The sequence below is a fragment of the Penicillium angulare genome, assembly GCF_028827245.1.
Source record: "Penicillium angulare strain IBT 27051 chromosome Unknown utg000001l_segment0_segment0, whole genome shotgun sequence".
Lineage (NCBI taxonomy): Eukaryota > Fungi > Ascomycota > Eurotiomycetes > Eurotiales > Aspergillaceae > Penicillium > Penicillium angulare.
In genome coordinates this window covers 850,752-867,771 of record NW_026623160.1, presented here as the reverse complement: position 1 = coordinate 867,771, position 17,020 = coordinate 850,752, and the positions used below count along the sequence as shown (strand labels likewise).

The 17,020-nt window shown below is 46.8% G+C and overlaps 8 protein-coding genes across 8 annotated transcripts; 3 read left to right on the top strand and 5 right to left on the bottom strand.

Moving 5' to 3' along the window:
• Positions 1-125: 125 nt before the first annotated feature.
• On the top strand, positions 126-1,072 carry N7478_000321 (putative GPI anchored glycoprotein; the record flags this gene model as incomplete). The annotated part of the gene is made up of 3 exons (XM_056916537.1): positions 126-245; positions 387-520; positions 610-1,072. 3 exons carry the CDS (start codon positions 126-128, stop codon positions 1,070-1,072), a joined length of 717 nt encoding a protein of 238 aa, XP_056784417.1.
• Positions 1,073-1,739: 667 nt separating this feature from the next.
• N7478_000320 (cytochrome P450) lies at positions 1,740-3,724 on the bottom strand (the record flags this gene model as incomplete). Its single annotated transcript, XM_056916536.1, has 5 exons — positions 1,740-1,911; positions 1,983-2,152; positions 2,267-2,543; positions 2,618-3,483; positions 3,665-3,724. 5 exons carry the CDS (start codon positions 3,722-3,724, stop codon positions 1,740-1,742), a joined length of 1,545 nt encoding a protein of 514 aa, XP_056784416.1.
• Positions 3,725-4,260: 536 nt separating this feature from the next.
• Positions 4,261-6,152, bottom strand: N7478_000319 (class I SAM-dependent methyltransferase; the record flags this gene model as incomplete). Its single annotated transcript, XM_056916535.1, has 2 exons — positions 4,261-4,536; positions 4,749-6,152. The coding sequence occupies 2 exons, from the start codon at positions 6,150-6,152 to the stop codon at positions 4,261-4,263; spliced, it is 1,680 nt and encodes a 559-aa protein (XP_056784415.1).
• Positions 6,153-7,284: 1,132 nt separating this feature from the next.
• N7478_000318 (COP9 signalosome complex subunit 1) lies at positions 7,285-8,977 on the bottom strand (the record flags this gene model as incomplete). Its single annotated transcript, XM_056916534.1, has 4 exons — positions 7,285-8,310; positions 8,373-8,653; positions 8,712-8,756; positions 8,851-8,977. 4 exons carry the CDS (start codon positions 8,975-8,977, stop codon positions 7,285-7,287), a joined length of 1,479 nt encoding a protein of 492 aa, XP_056784414.1.
• A 782-nt stretch (positions 8,978-9,759) lies between these two features.
• On the top strand, positions 9,760-10,918 carry N7478_000317 (uncharacterized protein; the record flags this gene model as incomplete). The annotated part of the gene is made up of 5 exons (XM_056916533.1): positions 9,760-9,853; positions 9,911-10,338; positions 10,410-10,502; positions 10,553-10,624; positions 10,673-10,918. 5 exons carry the CDS (start codon positions 9,760-9,762, stop codon positions 10,916-10,918), a joined length of 933 nt encoding a protein of 310 aa, XP_056784413.1.
• Positions 10,919-11,169: 251 nt separating this feature from the next.
• Positions 11,170-11,874, bottom strand: N7478_000316 (uncharacterized protein; the record flags this gene model as incomplete). Its single annotated transcript, XM_056916532.1, has 3 exons — positions 11,170-11,541; positions 11,622-11,713; positions 11,772-11,874. The coding sequence occupies 3 exons, from the start codon at positions 11,872-11,874 to the stop codon at positions 11,170-11,172; spliced, it is 567 nt and encodes a 188-aa protein (XP_056784412.1).
• A 1,803-nt stretch (positions 11,875-13,677) lies between these two features.
• On the top strand, positions 13,678-14,597 carry N7478_000315 (PX domain-containing protein YPT35; the record flags this gene model as incomplete). The annotated part of the gene is made up of 4 exons (XM_056916531.1): positions 13,678-14,103; positions 14,211-14,331; positions 14,398-14,455; positions 14,525-14,597. 4 exons carry the CDS (start codon positions 13,678-13,680, stop codon positions 14,595-14,597), a joined length of 678 nt encoding a protein of 225 aa, XP_056784411.1.
• Positions 14,598-15,131: 534 nt separating this feature from the next.
• On the bottom strand, positions 15,132-16,811 carry ergS (the record flags this gene model as incomplete). The annotated part of the gene is made up of 1 exon (XM_056916530.1): positions 15,132-16,811. One exon carries the CDS (start codon positions 16,809-16,811, stop codon positions 15,132-15,134), a length of 1,680 nt encoding a protein of 559 aa, XP_056784410.1.
• Between the last annotated feature and the right edge of the window lie 209 nt (positions 16,812-17,020).

Sequence of the window (17,020 nt, the reverse complement as noted above, 5' to 3'; positions counted from 1 at the left end):
TTTCGTTAATCCCCAACCAGTCACTCTTTATTTCTTGGTAGTTGACCCTACTTGTTTCAAGTACTGTGTACCTCTTCATTCACTTCTTTCCACACAATTCAATTCGATTTGTCCACTATACCACAATGCGTTTCTCTACCGTGGTTCTTCTGACTGGCGCTACTGCTGCCTCTGCGACCAGCACCGCGACTCTGCTGCTCCCTGGTTTTGAGGGTCATGATCTGCAGGCTAGTGTTCTGAACAAGGTATGTAAATGATATACTTGATATCAATCTATGTGATATCGCGCATTGTGATGTGTCGCGCTCCGCCTGCCCTAATCGGGCGGGTTCATGGGGCCACCACAACAATCAAATCAACAAACACCCAAACTAACAATTCTACAGGATGCCGATGCCACCACCTACCTGGTGAGCTGCCCTACCAGCGTCGCCTCCTCCGCCTGTGGAATCCCCGGTAACGGTCTCACCGCGATCTCGGCCTCCACCTCGGCCCAGCTGCTCCAAGTTGCCGACGGCAAGTAAGTAGTCCGATATATCCTCACCTGATACATAATACACAAAGTACAAAGTACAAAGACAAAAGAAAACAACATCTAACATTCACAAGGACTGCCTCCGTCTCTTGCAACGTCGCCGGTACCACCTACGCCTCCTGCTCCGTCGGGTATGGCACCGCCCACGCTCACCAGACCCTGACTGGCACCGACCTCAACTGGATGCCCGTGACAATCTCCACGAGCACAACTCCCACTTCAACTTCTACTTCAACCTCTACTCCATCCCCAACCTCGACATCTACCACCGTCGCCCCAACCTCAACCCGCACCCCGACTCACTCGTCGACCCCATCGTCAAGCCCTAAGAAGTCCCCTACCAAGTCTTCTTCACGCGCTACCTCCACTCCAATGGTTACCAGTGCCCCTACCGGTTCTTCTGGTGGCTCTCCCGCCCCAACCACTGGTGGTGCGCCTGCTGCTTCTTCCACACCTGCTCATGCTGGTGCTGGCTCTGTGGCTCGCAACGGATGGGTCCTTGGTGGTGCCCTGGCTTTCGCGTATGCTCTTGTTTAAACGCAAGCAAGCCCAAACCAAACCAAACCAAACTAAACCTTTACTTCAATATGTTTATTTTTCTTTCTGGTTTCAGTGGGTTTCTCGAGACTCACTGTTGTGGATAATTTCTGGATTGTAACGTTCGCGTTACTAATATGGATGTAATCATGTATTCCGCGTGAACATATTGTACATCTAATCACTTCTTTTCTCTTTTCTTTTCATAATGATTGATACCTTTCTCTACGACAGCATGATCAGCGCAGCATCGGCTCCTGTATATTGTCATTTTTTTTTCTTTTCAATTTATCAATTACAGGGTACATACCACATATATTAATCCACGGCCTATACATATAGAGCCAATCTTAATTTCATCTTTGTCAATGCATGGGAATCTATTCCTCGATAAGATATGTAGAACGTTAATTACGAGTTCAAGTCCAAGACAAGAACAAGAACTCAGACCAAACACGAATGCGAATGAGGGTCATGATGTAATCCTCCCAATACTGCAGTCGAAACGGATGTGAGTTACCCGCCATAAAATGAACGATGTCGTAATCATGGTCGTAAGAGAAAGAAAGAAAGAAAAAGACAGTCCGCCTCCTCAACATGAATGTCCTCTATTACAGTACAGGACCAAAGGGAAGGAATGAAATCTATTCTTCATTCCAGCCCACAACTAGGTCTCCTTCTGTTCCGGCACACATGGCTGTAGTGTAACCATGAGCGCAGGCTTATCCCATAAGAAATATGCCTTTTGATTAGCCCAGTTGGAACTCTCAGGACATAACACAACATCAAAGTTGTACAGCAGCTTGCAAAGGATAAGGCGTATTTCACAGTATGCCAAACTTCAGAAAATACAGTCAGCAAGAAGCCAAGAACGAAAAGGATAGGACATGGTATCCAGGATTCAACTTACTTTTTACCGAGACAGTTTCGTGGACCTAGACTGAATGGTTGGAGAACGTCTCTTTTATCTTCGACGAAACGAGGGTCTTGGCCAAGCCATCGCTCTGGGAGGAAGCTGTGGGGGAAAGTAAAGTTTGAGGCTGAGTGGTATGATGCATAATGGTGACATGCGACGGCCGTCTAGGTATTTGGTGTTAATAGAGGAAGAGGAAGAGGAAGAGGAAGAGGAAGAGGAAGGAGAAGGACAAGCTGAAACGCGGAGTAGAATAGAGTAACAAGGATGGCAATACGTACTCCCTCTGCGATTACTTCGCCGTCAACAATCGATCCTCCTTTTGGTACGATTCTCGAAAGGCTAGTTACGAATGGCGGGTACATGCGTAGGGACTCTTCGATGACGGCGGCTAGATATTTCAGGCTTGCGATTGTGCGAAAGGTTATATCTTTATCATTGGCAAAGGCTGATCGGATCTCCGCGGTGAGTCGACGCATAGCGTGTGGATTGATACATAAGTAGAATATGCAACCCGATAAAAGAGTTGCAGATGTCTCACTGCCAGCCACGATGAGACTAGTCAAGTATCAATCAGTATTCGCGTTAGCCTCATGCCAATACCGAAGCAGTGAAGGAAAGAAGATCCTCACATAAAGGCATTAGAATGGATCTCAGCCCTACTCATGATTCTCTTGCCATCCATATACGCTCCCTTAGCCTCACTCAGCCCATTCTGCAGAATAGCAGATATAAAGTCCGGACGGGAGATATTCGCGTCCAATCGACGATCCACTCTCTGAGCAGCAAGGTTGAAATGTTCTTTTGCTGTTCGTGCGACTTTTTTTGGAATCATGGCATCAAGAATTAATCGTAAAAGCGGGAACTGCTGTGCCACACTAGCGAAAGAGATCGCTTTGATAGAGCTGAATATCAAGCGGATCCATGGATGCAACTGGCTATCCTTGAGACAATCAAAGGACTCACCAAACATCAGATCCCCTGTTATATCGAAGGTGGTGTAGTTCATCCAGTTCTTGATATCCAGACTTGCATCGATACCCTTCTTCTCCACCTCTGTTCGCAATTTGCTTATTAATGTATCCACATAGCCTCTAATCAGTCCCTCCTGATCCCTCAATGCATGATCGGAGAAAGCATGAGATAGCAGTCGCCGCTGACGTGCATGCGCGGCATTATCTACAGCGGAGACAAGATGATCAACCCCATTGGCAGGTGTGATGTAGCGACTACGATCCTTGGGGAAACAACCACCAGATCTATAGCCATAGATATCACGGAAGGCTTGCGGTGTATTAAACGCCATTTCTGTCGGGCTGATACGTACGACAGGGCCGTAACGATCATGCAGAGCGGTAACATCCAGATGGTTCTGACCACGGAGCACTGACAGTTGCAAGGGGATGTAAGAGAAGGCCCAGAGCCTTGGGCCCGGGAAGCTGGACAAGGGCGAGAAGTAAAGGTGGTAGATGCTAGAGCCAATGAGCCAGAGGACGAGCTAAAGGTTCCGGCGGAAGGAGAGGATGTCAGTGTCAGCCGAGCATAGATCAGAAGGGCTGGAGGAGAATAAAATCATTTCAAGGGCGAGAGGGTGATTCGATTGGACGAGGTAAAATCTTGCTGCCGTAGGGGGTCCTGCAGAGCTACATAGTGAGGGCGTACGGGAAGATGCAACTTACCAGGCTCCCTGCAGATAGTATCCAGAGCAGAATACTGGATGTTGTTGCAGTGCAGAGCATTGTGAACACAAAATGAGGTAAGAGGATAGTATCAGGAGTGTTGCAGAGTGCGCAGTTCATATTCTTTACTGTAAACTTGGAGATATCAACAGACTCTCTGGTTGGTGACGATACAGGTCGGGGCTTCCCTGTTAGACGGAAAGACCCAGAAGCAGAAAGTGAAGCCGAAGTTGCACCAAACAAAAATAAATCAAAGAAAAGAAAATTGCGTATTCAAGAAATGGAAGGGGATCCTGGGGCCCACAAGCCCCGAACAAAGAAATGAACAAAGAAAGAAACGTGATAGCGCTAAAGTGTGATCTAGTGCCATGTTTGCCTCTACTAGTGTGGGTGGCTTGAAGCCCGAGAGAGAAAGCAGATTCCTCTCTAAATTGAATAAGAAGAGGGGAGAATTTGAGAGGAAAAGAAGGTAAATCGTAATGGATTGAAAATCAATGAGGCCACCCAACAAAAGTATGAAGTCAAAAAGTCAAGACGCCTGGATATTCCTAAACTGACCGCGATAATTAATCTACACCTCCGACGACCAATAATTTTCAGGCCGATTCAGTACCCAGCTTAGCTAGGCCCCGATAATTATGTTCCGGCTTCCGGCCATAGACGACATGTAGGTTGCAATACGCATGGACTTTCGGATTTTTGAGGTCTTTACGGACACCCGTTAGGAAAACCTGGGTTTCGAGATTTGTCCATCCCAGAACTCGAGTAAATAAGGCCAGAGAGTACGACTCAACGGCCATCAACAAAGAAGCTAAGTTGAATTTACCAATCTGTTTCTGGGTGGGGTCCTTGGGCCAAGTGCTGCACGGAACCTATTATCTCTTATGTCAGTATACATCAAGTGTCGTCATCGCATCAACAACAAAAATGGAGAAGGCCTAGAGATCCCTGTATGTATGGCCGTATGCCAAGATACAAACGACAAAATGGGAATGGGCATGAAGGGGGAACCCAGAGAGAAAAAAGAGAGGGGGTTTTAGAAAGAAAAAAAACAGGCAAGTCGAATACAATGTCTAGGTCGTACCTTGTACATCTCATCTCTGACATCTTCAAAACCAGCCTCTACAAGCCGCTGCCGGTGCCCTTCGGCGATATTCATCGGTCGGTGAAACTTTGCGCTGGCCTCATGCAGGTGGCCGATAAATTGGCACAACGTCGGTGCCAAGCGCATTGAGTCGTCGTCCGACTTCAGCGTGACTTCAAATTCCTGTAATTCGATCCAACCACCCGGTTTGAGATGTGCGTTGGCCTGTTGCAGAAGTTGTGTCCAGTCGGCGATGGAGCCTCCCAGATCCCGCATGTGGATAAAGTCAAAGGGTTGATCTCGTTTGAACAACCACGGCGACTCCGCGTCGTCGACTAGGAATCGTAGGTTCGGCGGGACCCAAGAGGGCTGAATCGGACTGAGATCGGTACCTACCACTTCAGTGCCGGGGTAGTTGTCGGCAAAATCAATCGCCCATATGCCCGTCCCGGTGCCTACATCGAGAGCGCGCTGGAGGTTTTTGTCTACAGGCGCGCGGAAGAGAGCACCGTTTAGAACGAGACTGCGGACGTGGTGGAGTAAATCTTGTCGGTCTTGTTCGAGGTCGTCATTGGGCAGGACGTAGTGGCCTTCTCGATAGGAATGGTACCGTCGCCCATTTTCGTATGTGTAGTCTTTCACGTCAGAGAGTAAGGAGGCGGTGTAGGTGGTACTGTCGGAAAAGTAGTCGTCGTCATCAAATACCGATCCACTATCGCCAGTAGTAGAAGCAGCGTCTGATGAGTCTGTATTATCCTCAGTGATGCCTATTGCCACGGTACTTTGGCGAAGCGGGGGCGGGATGAAAGACCCCTGTAACCGGCTTGACGAGGTCCCGCGCGAAGTTGGTTGTGGCGTCAAGGTGAAAGACCCGGCTCTAGATGCGTAGGAACTAGCTGGAATGACCTTCAGCTCTGCTGGCATTGTCCACATCGTTTGTTCCTCCGCAGCATAGTCTCCTGTCGGGGGTACAGGGGTTGTAGTCGTCGAGGTTGACGTAGGGTGAAGGATTGAAGGATTTAGCGTTGCCCCACTTCCGGTATTATTATTGCCAGTGCTTTCCTCATGTATAGACGCAAGGGGAGGCGGGAGCGCTAGTGTATTAGTCTCTGGAATATCTTCATAGATCTTTTGAGATTGCAAATTTAATTCAGGACTAAAAAGTGATCGAGAGCGACCGGTGACATTCCTGTCCCCGTATAATGCATCTGTAGTAGTGGTAGTAGTATGCGAACTTGGCACTGGACGGAAAAGAAAAGGCGGTAATCTTGTAGTCTCCGTAGCATTGACCCCGGACTCAACATCTAGTTCATGTAAAGGCGGAAGAAGTAAAGGTGACGGAGATGAGGGAACTTGCTTGACCTCAGGGACGGAATTCTTCACCTTCCGGTCATCCGAATCCATAGACGTAGACTGTGGAGATGAATACGTCGAGCCTCCCTCCCCAGCCGCATATGGTAAGAGAGAACCCGGAGATGATGATGAAGAGGGCTTCATAGTCTCTAGATATGAGCGACACTGAGGGGACTCCGTAGAATTTTGTTCAGAGTACTCGGTAGAATTGTGGATCACAGAAAAGGTTAACAAGTCCACCAACTTTTGAACAGCGGCGGGTCAAGTCATGACTCTGTTGCACAGTGACGTTCCCTCTGATCAGTTGAATATGCGGCGGCACAATAGCCAATGTAGCACACACAAGTTGAATAGTTAATGTATATAGCAGGGTAGAACTGGGCCATCCAGAAACACCGATATCCTTTTCGAGGAGAACGTGGCGTCGAATTGGGGATTGAGATATGATCATAGAGATGTAGGAAATATAGGACAGAAGAGGAGAAAAAAGAGGGAAAGTACCGAACTTGTATGTCCATTGTGTCGGTAGCGAAGTTGTTCATCTGACTGAAAATACCGAGAGAATGGTTGACCCGACCAGAGAGCAATGGAAACCGAACGAGAAGTGGACGCGACTTCCCAGATGGTTTCCCAGTCATGCAGCTTAGAGAGAGATTCACCCGTTGGGCGTAATCCAGTCCGTCCCCGTTGAAATACAAATAAACTACTCTCCGAAATTGATTAGCTTTTTTTCTTTCTTGTTCGTCATAGAGCGGAATTAGCGAGGAAACCATGTATGATGAGCCAAAGTCAAAGGAAAACGTGGCAAAGTCCATGCTGCAGGTTTCTTTCTTTCCATCTGTCTTGACCACCATGCTGGGTCCTATGAAAAACGTCAGACGTTGAAGATGTGGGAATTTACAGCATGACCCTTGCAGCGGAGTCATGAGACTACTTGTTACTGTCCTGCCTGAAAGAACAGAATAGGATTAAAAATTTAGAAAAGAAGAGAGGGCGAAGAAAAAGCGCTGAACGTGCTGAGCCATTGCATAGTATTTCTTTGAACCGAGGTGATTTTTTCTCACGACGTACTGCTAGTCTAAAGATAAGGTCCACAGGTCATCTCGGTAGCTTGGGTATTATCTCATTTCTCATTTACATGGGTGGGTCCAGCGTTATCATTGATCATATTCAATCCTTGCATTTATGCAGTGCTGCTGAGCGAAGCAAATGCATCATCACCGCTCATTCCTAGCCCGACATCTGGACCTCGTCGCTGACGTCGATCCGCAGCAGTAGGTGGCGCTTGCGGTCCAGCGTTGATCACGGAATTACGTAGAAGACGCCAGTGGACCTCTCGATTGAAATCTTTCAAGCTTTCTAGTGCCTGGGATTGGACATCAGCTCTCAGGTTGGCTTGATTAGAAACGAGTAAGCCCTTCTCAAGGTCAATGCGAGCTTGAAGAATGTCATCTTTGATAAGGCGAATGAGCTCCTGAACAAAAGGAGACTTGAGGCCGATCGGCTGGGCTTGACCACCCACCACGCCAGGGGCAAAGATGGTCGCCATAGATTCAAGCGTGACATTGCTGAAGGGCACAAGATACTGTTGAATAGATTTTGTACGAATGCGGCTGTATAGATCGTTAACATGAGGCTGGAGATGAAGATCGAGTAAATAATCGGCGCGGTAGGCCTCCAGGATGTCAAGACAGAGACGGAATTTGGAGTTGCAGAAAAAGGTAATTGCACGCCGGATATGTGGCTCAAGCTCTAGGAAGTTTCGGAAGGAATTGTTGTCCAAGACACGTTGCTGCAATTCGTTGCGGTCCATGGAAGCCAGAGCACAAAGACCACCATACACAGCTACGTCGTTGGGGTTAATCACGTCCTGATAGGTCTCGCCCAAGCTAACATCAATAGATAGGAAAGTATTGGCAGCCTCCAGATATGAGCGCTGATGCATCTGTGCTAAAGCCAGGGCAACACCTGTCTTAGGGAGATATTTGAATAAGTCCTCCGGCTTGGATGAAGAGTTTCGCAGACGGTGCACATAGGATTGCACGCCAAGCCAGTCATTACGCTCCATTGAGACGCTAATAAGTTTGAAGAGCATAGATGCAACGTGGTTCGGGGTAGTACAGTAATCACGCATTCGAGAGTAGGCTTTAGAAGCAGAGATAAGGTCACCTGTTTCGTAGTAGTGGTTACCTAGATCTTCATTGCCCATCTGTTCACGAGTCAGCAAACACTCCCATTCATTTATTCAACAAAGGAAAGGGCCATACGCACTCGAATACTTTCTTTAATCAAGTTGTTCTTGTAGCCTCGAAGTTCACCTTCCAGACGATCCGTTTGGGCCCTCACGCTACGCTGGATGTCTTGAACCCAAACAGAATCGAGAGAAGCTTCCTTTTCAGACGGCGCGACTTCGGCAAGGGCCCGGACCGATCTGTCATATCGCCCAACATCCTTCCCAGATTGAGCCTCAGCTATCGCGAGCTTGAGAGCATCGGTGGCAAGTACAGTCGAGGTGATACCGATCAGATAAAGTCGGTTGAAACGTGTGCGTCCTAGATCCCCCACTGATTAGACTCCCAGAAGTAAACCCCGATATCATGGTTCACTAACCCTTATAATTGGAAATATAGGATTCAAGCTCAAACTTGGGGGGTTCTATTCAGATAGCCAGTTAGTACCTGCGCGTAAAGACCCATAGCTCTTATCAGCGGGCTGTCTCATCTGTTGCCCCGCAGCTGGTTCCACGTACCGGTGACTTTGATCTTAGAAGCGCTATCCTCTGTGCCCGTGGCACCGGCCAGAGCAGCATTTGAGCTGAAAAAATTCGCTGAATTCGCAGGAGCCGGAGCAGAAGCGTCTGGGAGTGTGGTGTCCATATTGGCTGTAGTGTCTCGGTGACGCCCACTGGCCCGGGACTAGAGAGGGGTAGCGTTCGAAGCAAGGAAAATGGATCAATAGGGTGATCGGATGGTAAGGTTTTCGATCTCGAAATTCGGGATAAGGAGGAAAAAGGAGAGAAGAGAGCTTGTCGTGAGATAGTACAGGTGTTGGGTTGAGACCATCACAAAGTGACGGTTGTTCACTTGTTGCTTCTACGCATAGGCATTATGTCACCGCCTGCCTTACCGCCATAGCAGCTCCTGTGGGCCTTGTTATACAGGCATTCAACGGTAGCTCCAATAACTTAGTTAGTTAGTTATAATTTACTCTATTACTCAAGAAGGAGCGAAAATGAATCTATCGCTCAATTTAAGTCAAATAGTTTGAAGTCATTTATTAAACCTACCCATTGACTGTGGTAGTTCCAGTTGTCCCCATTGCGGCTCCCCAACCTCGGGAGTGTATACTACGTAACTAGAGCCTCGGGAAGTGAGTAATCAAGAAATCATCGTCTCCTAGTATTGTCTTTCCCGACAAATGAGACTTTAAGAGATAATCATTTAAATATTTCCTGCTACACCTCTTCTGCCGAGCGCCGAAAACATTACCAAAGGCCTATTTTTTGATTTGAAGATATCCGAACACCACTTAAGCATCTATTTGAATATAAATTGAGCCGTTGTCACCAATCCCCTCCATTAATATTCCAACCCATCATTTCCGAGTCGACTCTGATATCTGGCCCCAACCGCTCATCTGAGATCTGATATCCTTAATAATGTCGACCACACAATCCGTCGCCCTTGTTATGGGTGCATCCCGCGGCATTGGCCGCCAAGTAGCCATCGATCTATCCAAGAATGGCTACGCAGGTATGAGCCCTGAACGAGCCAACAATAATTTTTTCTATAAGACTAATATCAATGTAGTGATGCTGGCGGCAAAGACAACATCAGACGCGACAAAGACAGTGCCATTCCCGCCTGATCCAAACTCATCACAGTCTACCATTAACACAGTAGAGCGGGAGATCCTCGAAGCAGGAGGCCAAGCTGCATCTATAGCGGTAGATGTACGTGATGCAGAACAGATAGAGCATGCAGTTGATGAGACAGTTGGAAGGTTTGGCAAATTGGATGTTCTTGTCTATAACTCTGGAGCGATCTGGTGGTCATCTGTTGAGAATACACCATTGAAACGCTTTAAATTGATGCAGCAGATCAATCCAGAGGGGCTATATGCCACTGTTCAAGCTGTGCTGCCGCATTTTGAAAAGAATAATTGGAAAGGTCGGATTGTGGTGGTGTCCCCTCCTATTTATTCCAGGTTCTTTCGGGGGAGACAGCTTATGCTATGGGTAAGTTGACCCCAGGCATAACGAAACACACTTGATCTAGTGTCTGACTAAATATAATACGAATAGGCAAGGTTGGAATGAGCGTTTTGGTTAAAGGCCTCGCTATGGACTTTGTGCGACAGGATCGGAAAGATATGGCTATTACAAGCATTTGGCCAGCATCGGTATGGAGTCTCTTCCTAGGTTGATATAAACATGCTAACTGAAAAGCTAGTCCATCGAGTCAGCCGCAACAGAGCATAATAAAGCATCTGACAAAGCCCACAAGAAAGACCTCCGAAAGCCGGTATGTGTATTCTGATAGTTATGTTGTGCCTTACTCACACCACTGCAGACTATTTTCTCGGATGCTATCCTGGAGATGCTCCGTGCTCCAACGGGTACCGTGAATGGGCTCCTAGATACAGACGAGGACTTTCTTCGGGAGAAGTGTGGCGTCACCGACTTTTCAAAGTATTCGGTGTTTCCAGGTTCCACGCCGCGCCGAATAATGCCTGCCAAATTTCCAGTTCTAGAGGTTGCGGAACAGGATGACGAAGGACAAAGAATGGATAGTACTAAGCTCAGAGCAAAGATGTAAGATGGAAAGAAGGTCAATTAATGCAAGATATTAGTGAATACATGTTGATGCTCTCGTCATGATTAAACTGTAAAGCCGGATGCCTAGCTTGTAGAGGCATCGGAAAGGGAACAATGAGCAAAGAGTTTATCGCTAATGGGAACAGATAAAAAAGACAATAAGAGTCATCACACAGTTGGAAACCGTATAACAACGTGTAGAACTGATATCCTTCCATACTTCATAAACCGCGCCTCAGAGGGTTTGCATACTTACATCAGAACAGCGAAACCTGCAGTAAATCCTCCAATCAAAGCACAAAGACCATAGAAGTGACCTATATCCATAGCCATTACCCGAGATGCATCGCCCGTCGCATGGCTACCGAGAGCATTGGTAATATTGGCGGTGGCCGTAGAAGTAGCAGAGGTAGTAGTAGTTGTGGTAGAAACATTGACACGCTTGGGAGCTTGGGCACCACATGGGTGATCAGAGCGACAAGAAGCTTGACACAGTGAGTCGGTGCACTTAGCAACACACTGATTGTTGGCCTCGGTGCAGACATAGTATGGAATGGTTTGGGAGTATTCGGTGCCATTGGGGGAAAGACCGTTGCTACATTGGCATAGGTAGTTGAGGCTAACCTGATTATTTGAAAGTAGGAATTAGTATCATGACCATTTATTCGAGTCGCAGATCTAGAACCCGAGAGTACTGTACTTACGGGTGAGCAGGTGTTGATGTATGCCCCCGTAGTGTTGGGCATTTGCATACAAAGAATAGGACAGGCATATTTCTGAGATAAGCACCAGTTTTCTGGAAGAAATTTATGTCAGTACTAGAGTCAAAATGCATTTAAGCATGTCTTTCTCACCTCGGGTGGCCAAAGGAACAGAGCTTGGGTCAATGTAAGGTGTGTATTGGCTGTTCGCCATACTGACAACCGAGGCGATAACTAAAACGAGTTTGGACAGCATTGCGTGACGTTGAATGAAAGTCCCAATTCTCCCTTCAAAATATTTGAAGATCGAAATAAATGAAAGTACTGAGAAATAAATTGGTTGGGAAATCTATAAGCAATCCCACAAAAGTCAAAATGAGCCACATGAGTCTATGGAATGAAGGGGCAGATAATGTATCCACAATATGATCTTTCGAGACTTACTCTAGAACCGTAAATTCTTGGACCAATTCCAGACTCAAGGGTGAAAGTAGAGAGTACGCGGTCACAGATTTCCCAGATGATATAGAGAATAAATGAGAAACGAAGGACTGGGAATAGCTCAAAAGTGGCAGATAAAGGAAACCAGGTAGAAAGGAACAATCGCCACTAATTGATCACACGCCATCGGACAATAGTCGATGGAATCTCAGCTCTGGTAAATAGGTACCTGTGTATCCATAGATTGAGCCCGAGGATCTCAATGGTCTGAAGTTCTGAAGGTGATACTGCATCCTTACCCGCGGGAGAATCGTCTATCGATGTCGAGATGGTAAGACAAGATTAATGCCACTTATCGCAGGTGATCAAGTTTGATCAAGTTGATTTATCAAAAATTTGTTGACAGTTTCTTAAAATAATAAATAGCCTACTTTTATCACCTAAAGACCTACATGATCATTTCCCAGTGTCCTTTTATGGCTACCGATTTGTCCTCATCTCCCTCCACATATATGATAATTTAAGAAAACAGCCGACTAGAGTATGGAAACTCATCAAGGAAAAAAAGTGGGAAAACCAACTGATGACAATTTATGATCGCCTAAAACTAACAATGCTCTGACAATGGGGGAGGATCCTAGGTGTTGTGGCCTACCACAAATCCTAACTGTAAGTCCTATGATCATCGCTACAGTCCAAATCGAAAGCCCCGATAAGCATGAAGTGTACATTTAAATTCCTAACAGACATATTGAAATGCTCAAATAGTGACCATCGAAGTTTTGTGATTTAAATCGTAAAATATAGATCTATATTCCGTTTACTTCTCTTTATTCTTCTCATTTACTATCTACCTAAATCTAGAATTATAGTAGGTATAAATACTTTGTTATGACTCATGGCCGGGAGTATCATTCATGTATGATTTCCATTAGGACCAGCCCTCACTGCAACGAGAATGAGACGATATAGATCAATGTCTCAGTCTTGATGCCCAACATGATCGGCCAATGATTGCCCGGTCGGGATTAGCGTGACAGATGTCAGTGTCGTGAATCCCCAAAGAACAATGCAAACAACTCGATATACATCAAAAAAGAAAAAAGAAAAAAGCAAAAATTCGAGTCGCTAAAAAAATGCCATCATCTCTCGCCATCTGAACATAACCATAGGTAGTATGTTGTTAGCTACATTCTTCTCATCTTCTCCATACCGGAATGCAGGCTTACTAACTTCTCCGCAGACATCCCGAACCTCCTCAATTAACTCTCCCAGCTCATTTTTGCTCTGCCCGCTTGGACTCGGTCCGTCAAGGTCAGTGCCCTGTAATACATCCAGCTCCTCGAGAGAAAACATCATCCCAGAACAAACTTTCCATCCGAACCCATTAACACACCAGCATTAGCCCCAGCCCCAGCCCCAGCCCCAGCCAACCCCTTCCCCAACTCCTTTCTCCCCGCACGGGGCCTGCACTAGCTCCATTATCACGAAAAAGCCAAAGTCAAAGCCAAATTTACTATGCATACATACAAACATCATACATCAACATCACCAATCCAACCAATCACTAAAATGATTCACAGCTTACAATATCCACACCCCATCCAATATCTAATGGATGGAGTCGTCACCTGAGGAGGCCAGACCGGCAGCGACGTCGACGTCGCCTCTCCATACCCACCTTGAACCAGAACCAGAACGAGAACCGGAACCAGCACCAAACACACAAAATCTCCCACCATATACCATCGAACAAGATGCAGAATGTACCTCCCCACCGCTTAGTACCTCTCCAAAATCCCGACCTGTCTCCGGCGTCGTCCCACCATACTGGCAACGACATACCCGCAATGCATCGCGCGCATCACAAAGCTCTCTCCGCTCAACACTCATAACACTAGAAGATCATACCGCGGATCCAGAATCAGAAACAACTCGCGGTCTCTGGGCCCAAAGCGTCCTGATAGAAGACCATGTTGTTGTTCAAGGGAAAACAGGCGTAGGGGCATATGTTGTCTGGAATTGTCGGATACAAACGCTTGATGTAAGTTAGCTTGACTCTGATCTAATATGATCTGATATTCAAGTCAATCAAGTCAAGTTGAAGTTTTACGAGGGTTCTTTTCTAATTCTAATTCTGATCTGATCTAGGGTGGTCCGATGGTTGTTCGAATGAGATATTCTGAGTTCGATGAGTTGAGACAACGACTCGTTTCTTCTTTTCCGCATGCGAAGAGTGCGTTACCTGCTCTGCCGCCGAAGAGTGTATTTTGTATGTCTGTGCTATGATATAGCTACGGCTATGTATGATTGGAGAAGAAAGCTAATGAGGATATAGACAAATTTCGACCGAATTTCCTGGAGCATAGGCGGGTTGGGTTGGAATATTTTCTCAAGTGAGTCTTTGTCTGATGATGCGATGAGATGATTTGGCTTGCTGCATGGATCTGCTGACTTCGTTCTAGTTGTGTTCTTTTGAACCCGGAATTCTCGAGTTCACCTGTTGTCAAGGACTTTCTCTTTGGTCGACTTTCATAATGTCTATGTGTATACCAGAATAATTTAGAGTGCACAGCTATCGTGGAGCTAATGGGTGATATATGCTTGTATAAGAAAATTGCAAATCTGATTTGGAATTTCAAACGCCGAGCTACTGCTCCCTTTCACCGTCCTATTCTAGGTAATTAACAAAGCATATGGAACATAAAAGTTTGGTGATGGAAGGCACGAAAAGAAATCAGAGCACAGTCAATTATTAGTCTGAGAAGGAATAGAACGCTATCGGTCTGGTGGGTAGATGCGACGTGACAGAAAGAAGGAAGAAATTAGAGAATGGAAGAGACGTGCTTCACGACGTCTGTGGAAGTCGGACCCAGTCCTTGAGCAGCGAAAAGGCAGAAAAAACAAAATAAAACAAAAAATACTGCCACAGGCAAACTCCATTGCTATGATACAAGACTCCGCATCTGCATATGATACAACAAGTCGAAGCTGAGCGACGATCCTCCGCCCTACCCCACCCCGAGCAAACCTTGCAATGCTTTAGCTATCAAGAATCCGGAAGAAGCAAGCCTACCCGTTTGCAAGCACAGGGGAGGGAATCGTTTGTTCAGACGGATCAGAAGCCGCGTCCTTGGGTGAAGAATTGGAGTTGGACTTTCGAGAGGGTAGACAGGTTCGCAGATCGGCCCAAAGCATCTTTCGAAGACTAATATTAGCCATGTGCATCATGGCCATCAAATGCCGAGGTCCTGGAACGCCACTCGGGAATACAAGATACAGCCCTGATTCCTGGGGTGCATCGGGCCGAAACTTGTCATAATAGGCTTTTTTGCCATGGATTGGAAGACGGAGAAATGTATGACTGTATAAATCACGCGTGAGGCTAGCCAATGGAGTAGACATGCCACTGATATCTTCAGGCAAAAGAGTATGGGTCGGCTCGAAACCAAAACCAAGATATGACACTTCAGCACGGTTTAATAAAGCCATCGCTGCAACGATGAGCAAGTCACTGATTCCTTTGGGGCTATTTGGAGCGGCAATACAAGGATCGATATGATAACCACCACAACCAAGGCGACGTAGAGCAGCAAATCCATTAATTTGGCCATCGGGACCGCGACTGTATACAAAAGTCATGAGTGCTGGAAGAGCAAAAGGATCGTACACAGTGATGAAAGCTTGTGGCCCTGTGGCATTGTTACGCTCTGCACGCCAAGCGTCATAGATCGCAACCAGATCTGCTTCGAGCGCAGTGTCAGCCCCATGCATGGCTGGCACGTACAGACCAAGGGTAATGCCGCCTTTGCTGGGATTCAACAATTGTCTGCTCTGGACAGCGATGCGCTTTCCACTTTTTTCAAGCAAAACATCATTTGTCCGAGGGTTCAGGACTCTTTCAGTGCCAAAACGAATGACGGTCCACCCAGATGGTTGAGATTGGGCATAATCCTGCACAAATGTTTCACTTGCACCCATAAAGGCGATTCCCCAGCGATGTCGGCGTCGGTATCTTGCGAATTCGTCTAATAATGCTGTGATGGTGGCTGGGTCTGGTTCACAGAGCGGATCACCTCCCACGATTGCCACTTTATTTTGAACCTTGAACGACAAGGCACCTGTTCGAGCCTTATTCACGAAGAATCGGTAGCTGTGATCGAGAATACCCATGTGTGCCACGCGACCATATTCAGCCGTGAGACGCTGGATGGCAGTCATGGTAGAGAAGTCATTTAGTGAAAAGACCTCCCCTTGATGGTTGCCTTTTGTATGATGAGAGTCGGTGCCTGGATCGGATTGATTTAGTACGGATAATGACTTGGAGGAATGAAGGTCGCGGGGGAAATCGAGGTCGTTGTGGCCATCGACGCTGGTAGCCGGTGTATAGTCATGATAGTGATAGCTTTCAGTTGTGGTCAATGTGCGGCTGCTACCACTTATAGAGCTGGCATTTGATGAAATGAGAGGTGTCTTGAGGGTGGTGCGTAGATGATCAACAACGGATGGACTGGATGAGTTTAACGGAATGCCCAGTTTGGAAATGTAAAACGGATCAATCAGCGCGTCATCCAACTCATCGAGAAGGAGGGTCTTCTTGGGTTTTGAGCTGGCATCGACGACCTTGGGCTTGCGAACTTTTCGCGCGCGCTTCTTTTTCTCGGGGGGAGAGGTGTTGGTATCGAGACGGCGGGTTGCACAGAGCCAGTCGCTGGGATGATCAGGATGGGCGGCACGGCATTTCCAGGCCATGCCATTTGCATTGATTGTTGTGAGAGCATCATGATAAACCAAGTCACCGTACAAAGCCAATGGTATGTGTATGGGGAGATGGAAAGAAGCACTTGAGAACGAGAGGGGAGAGAGAGATGGCGAGAGGAAGTTTGGCACGAGGCCAGTCAATGAATCGAGAATAGGCGTTGACGGGTCCCAAAGCAAAGGGAGTAAAAGAGAAAGAGACA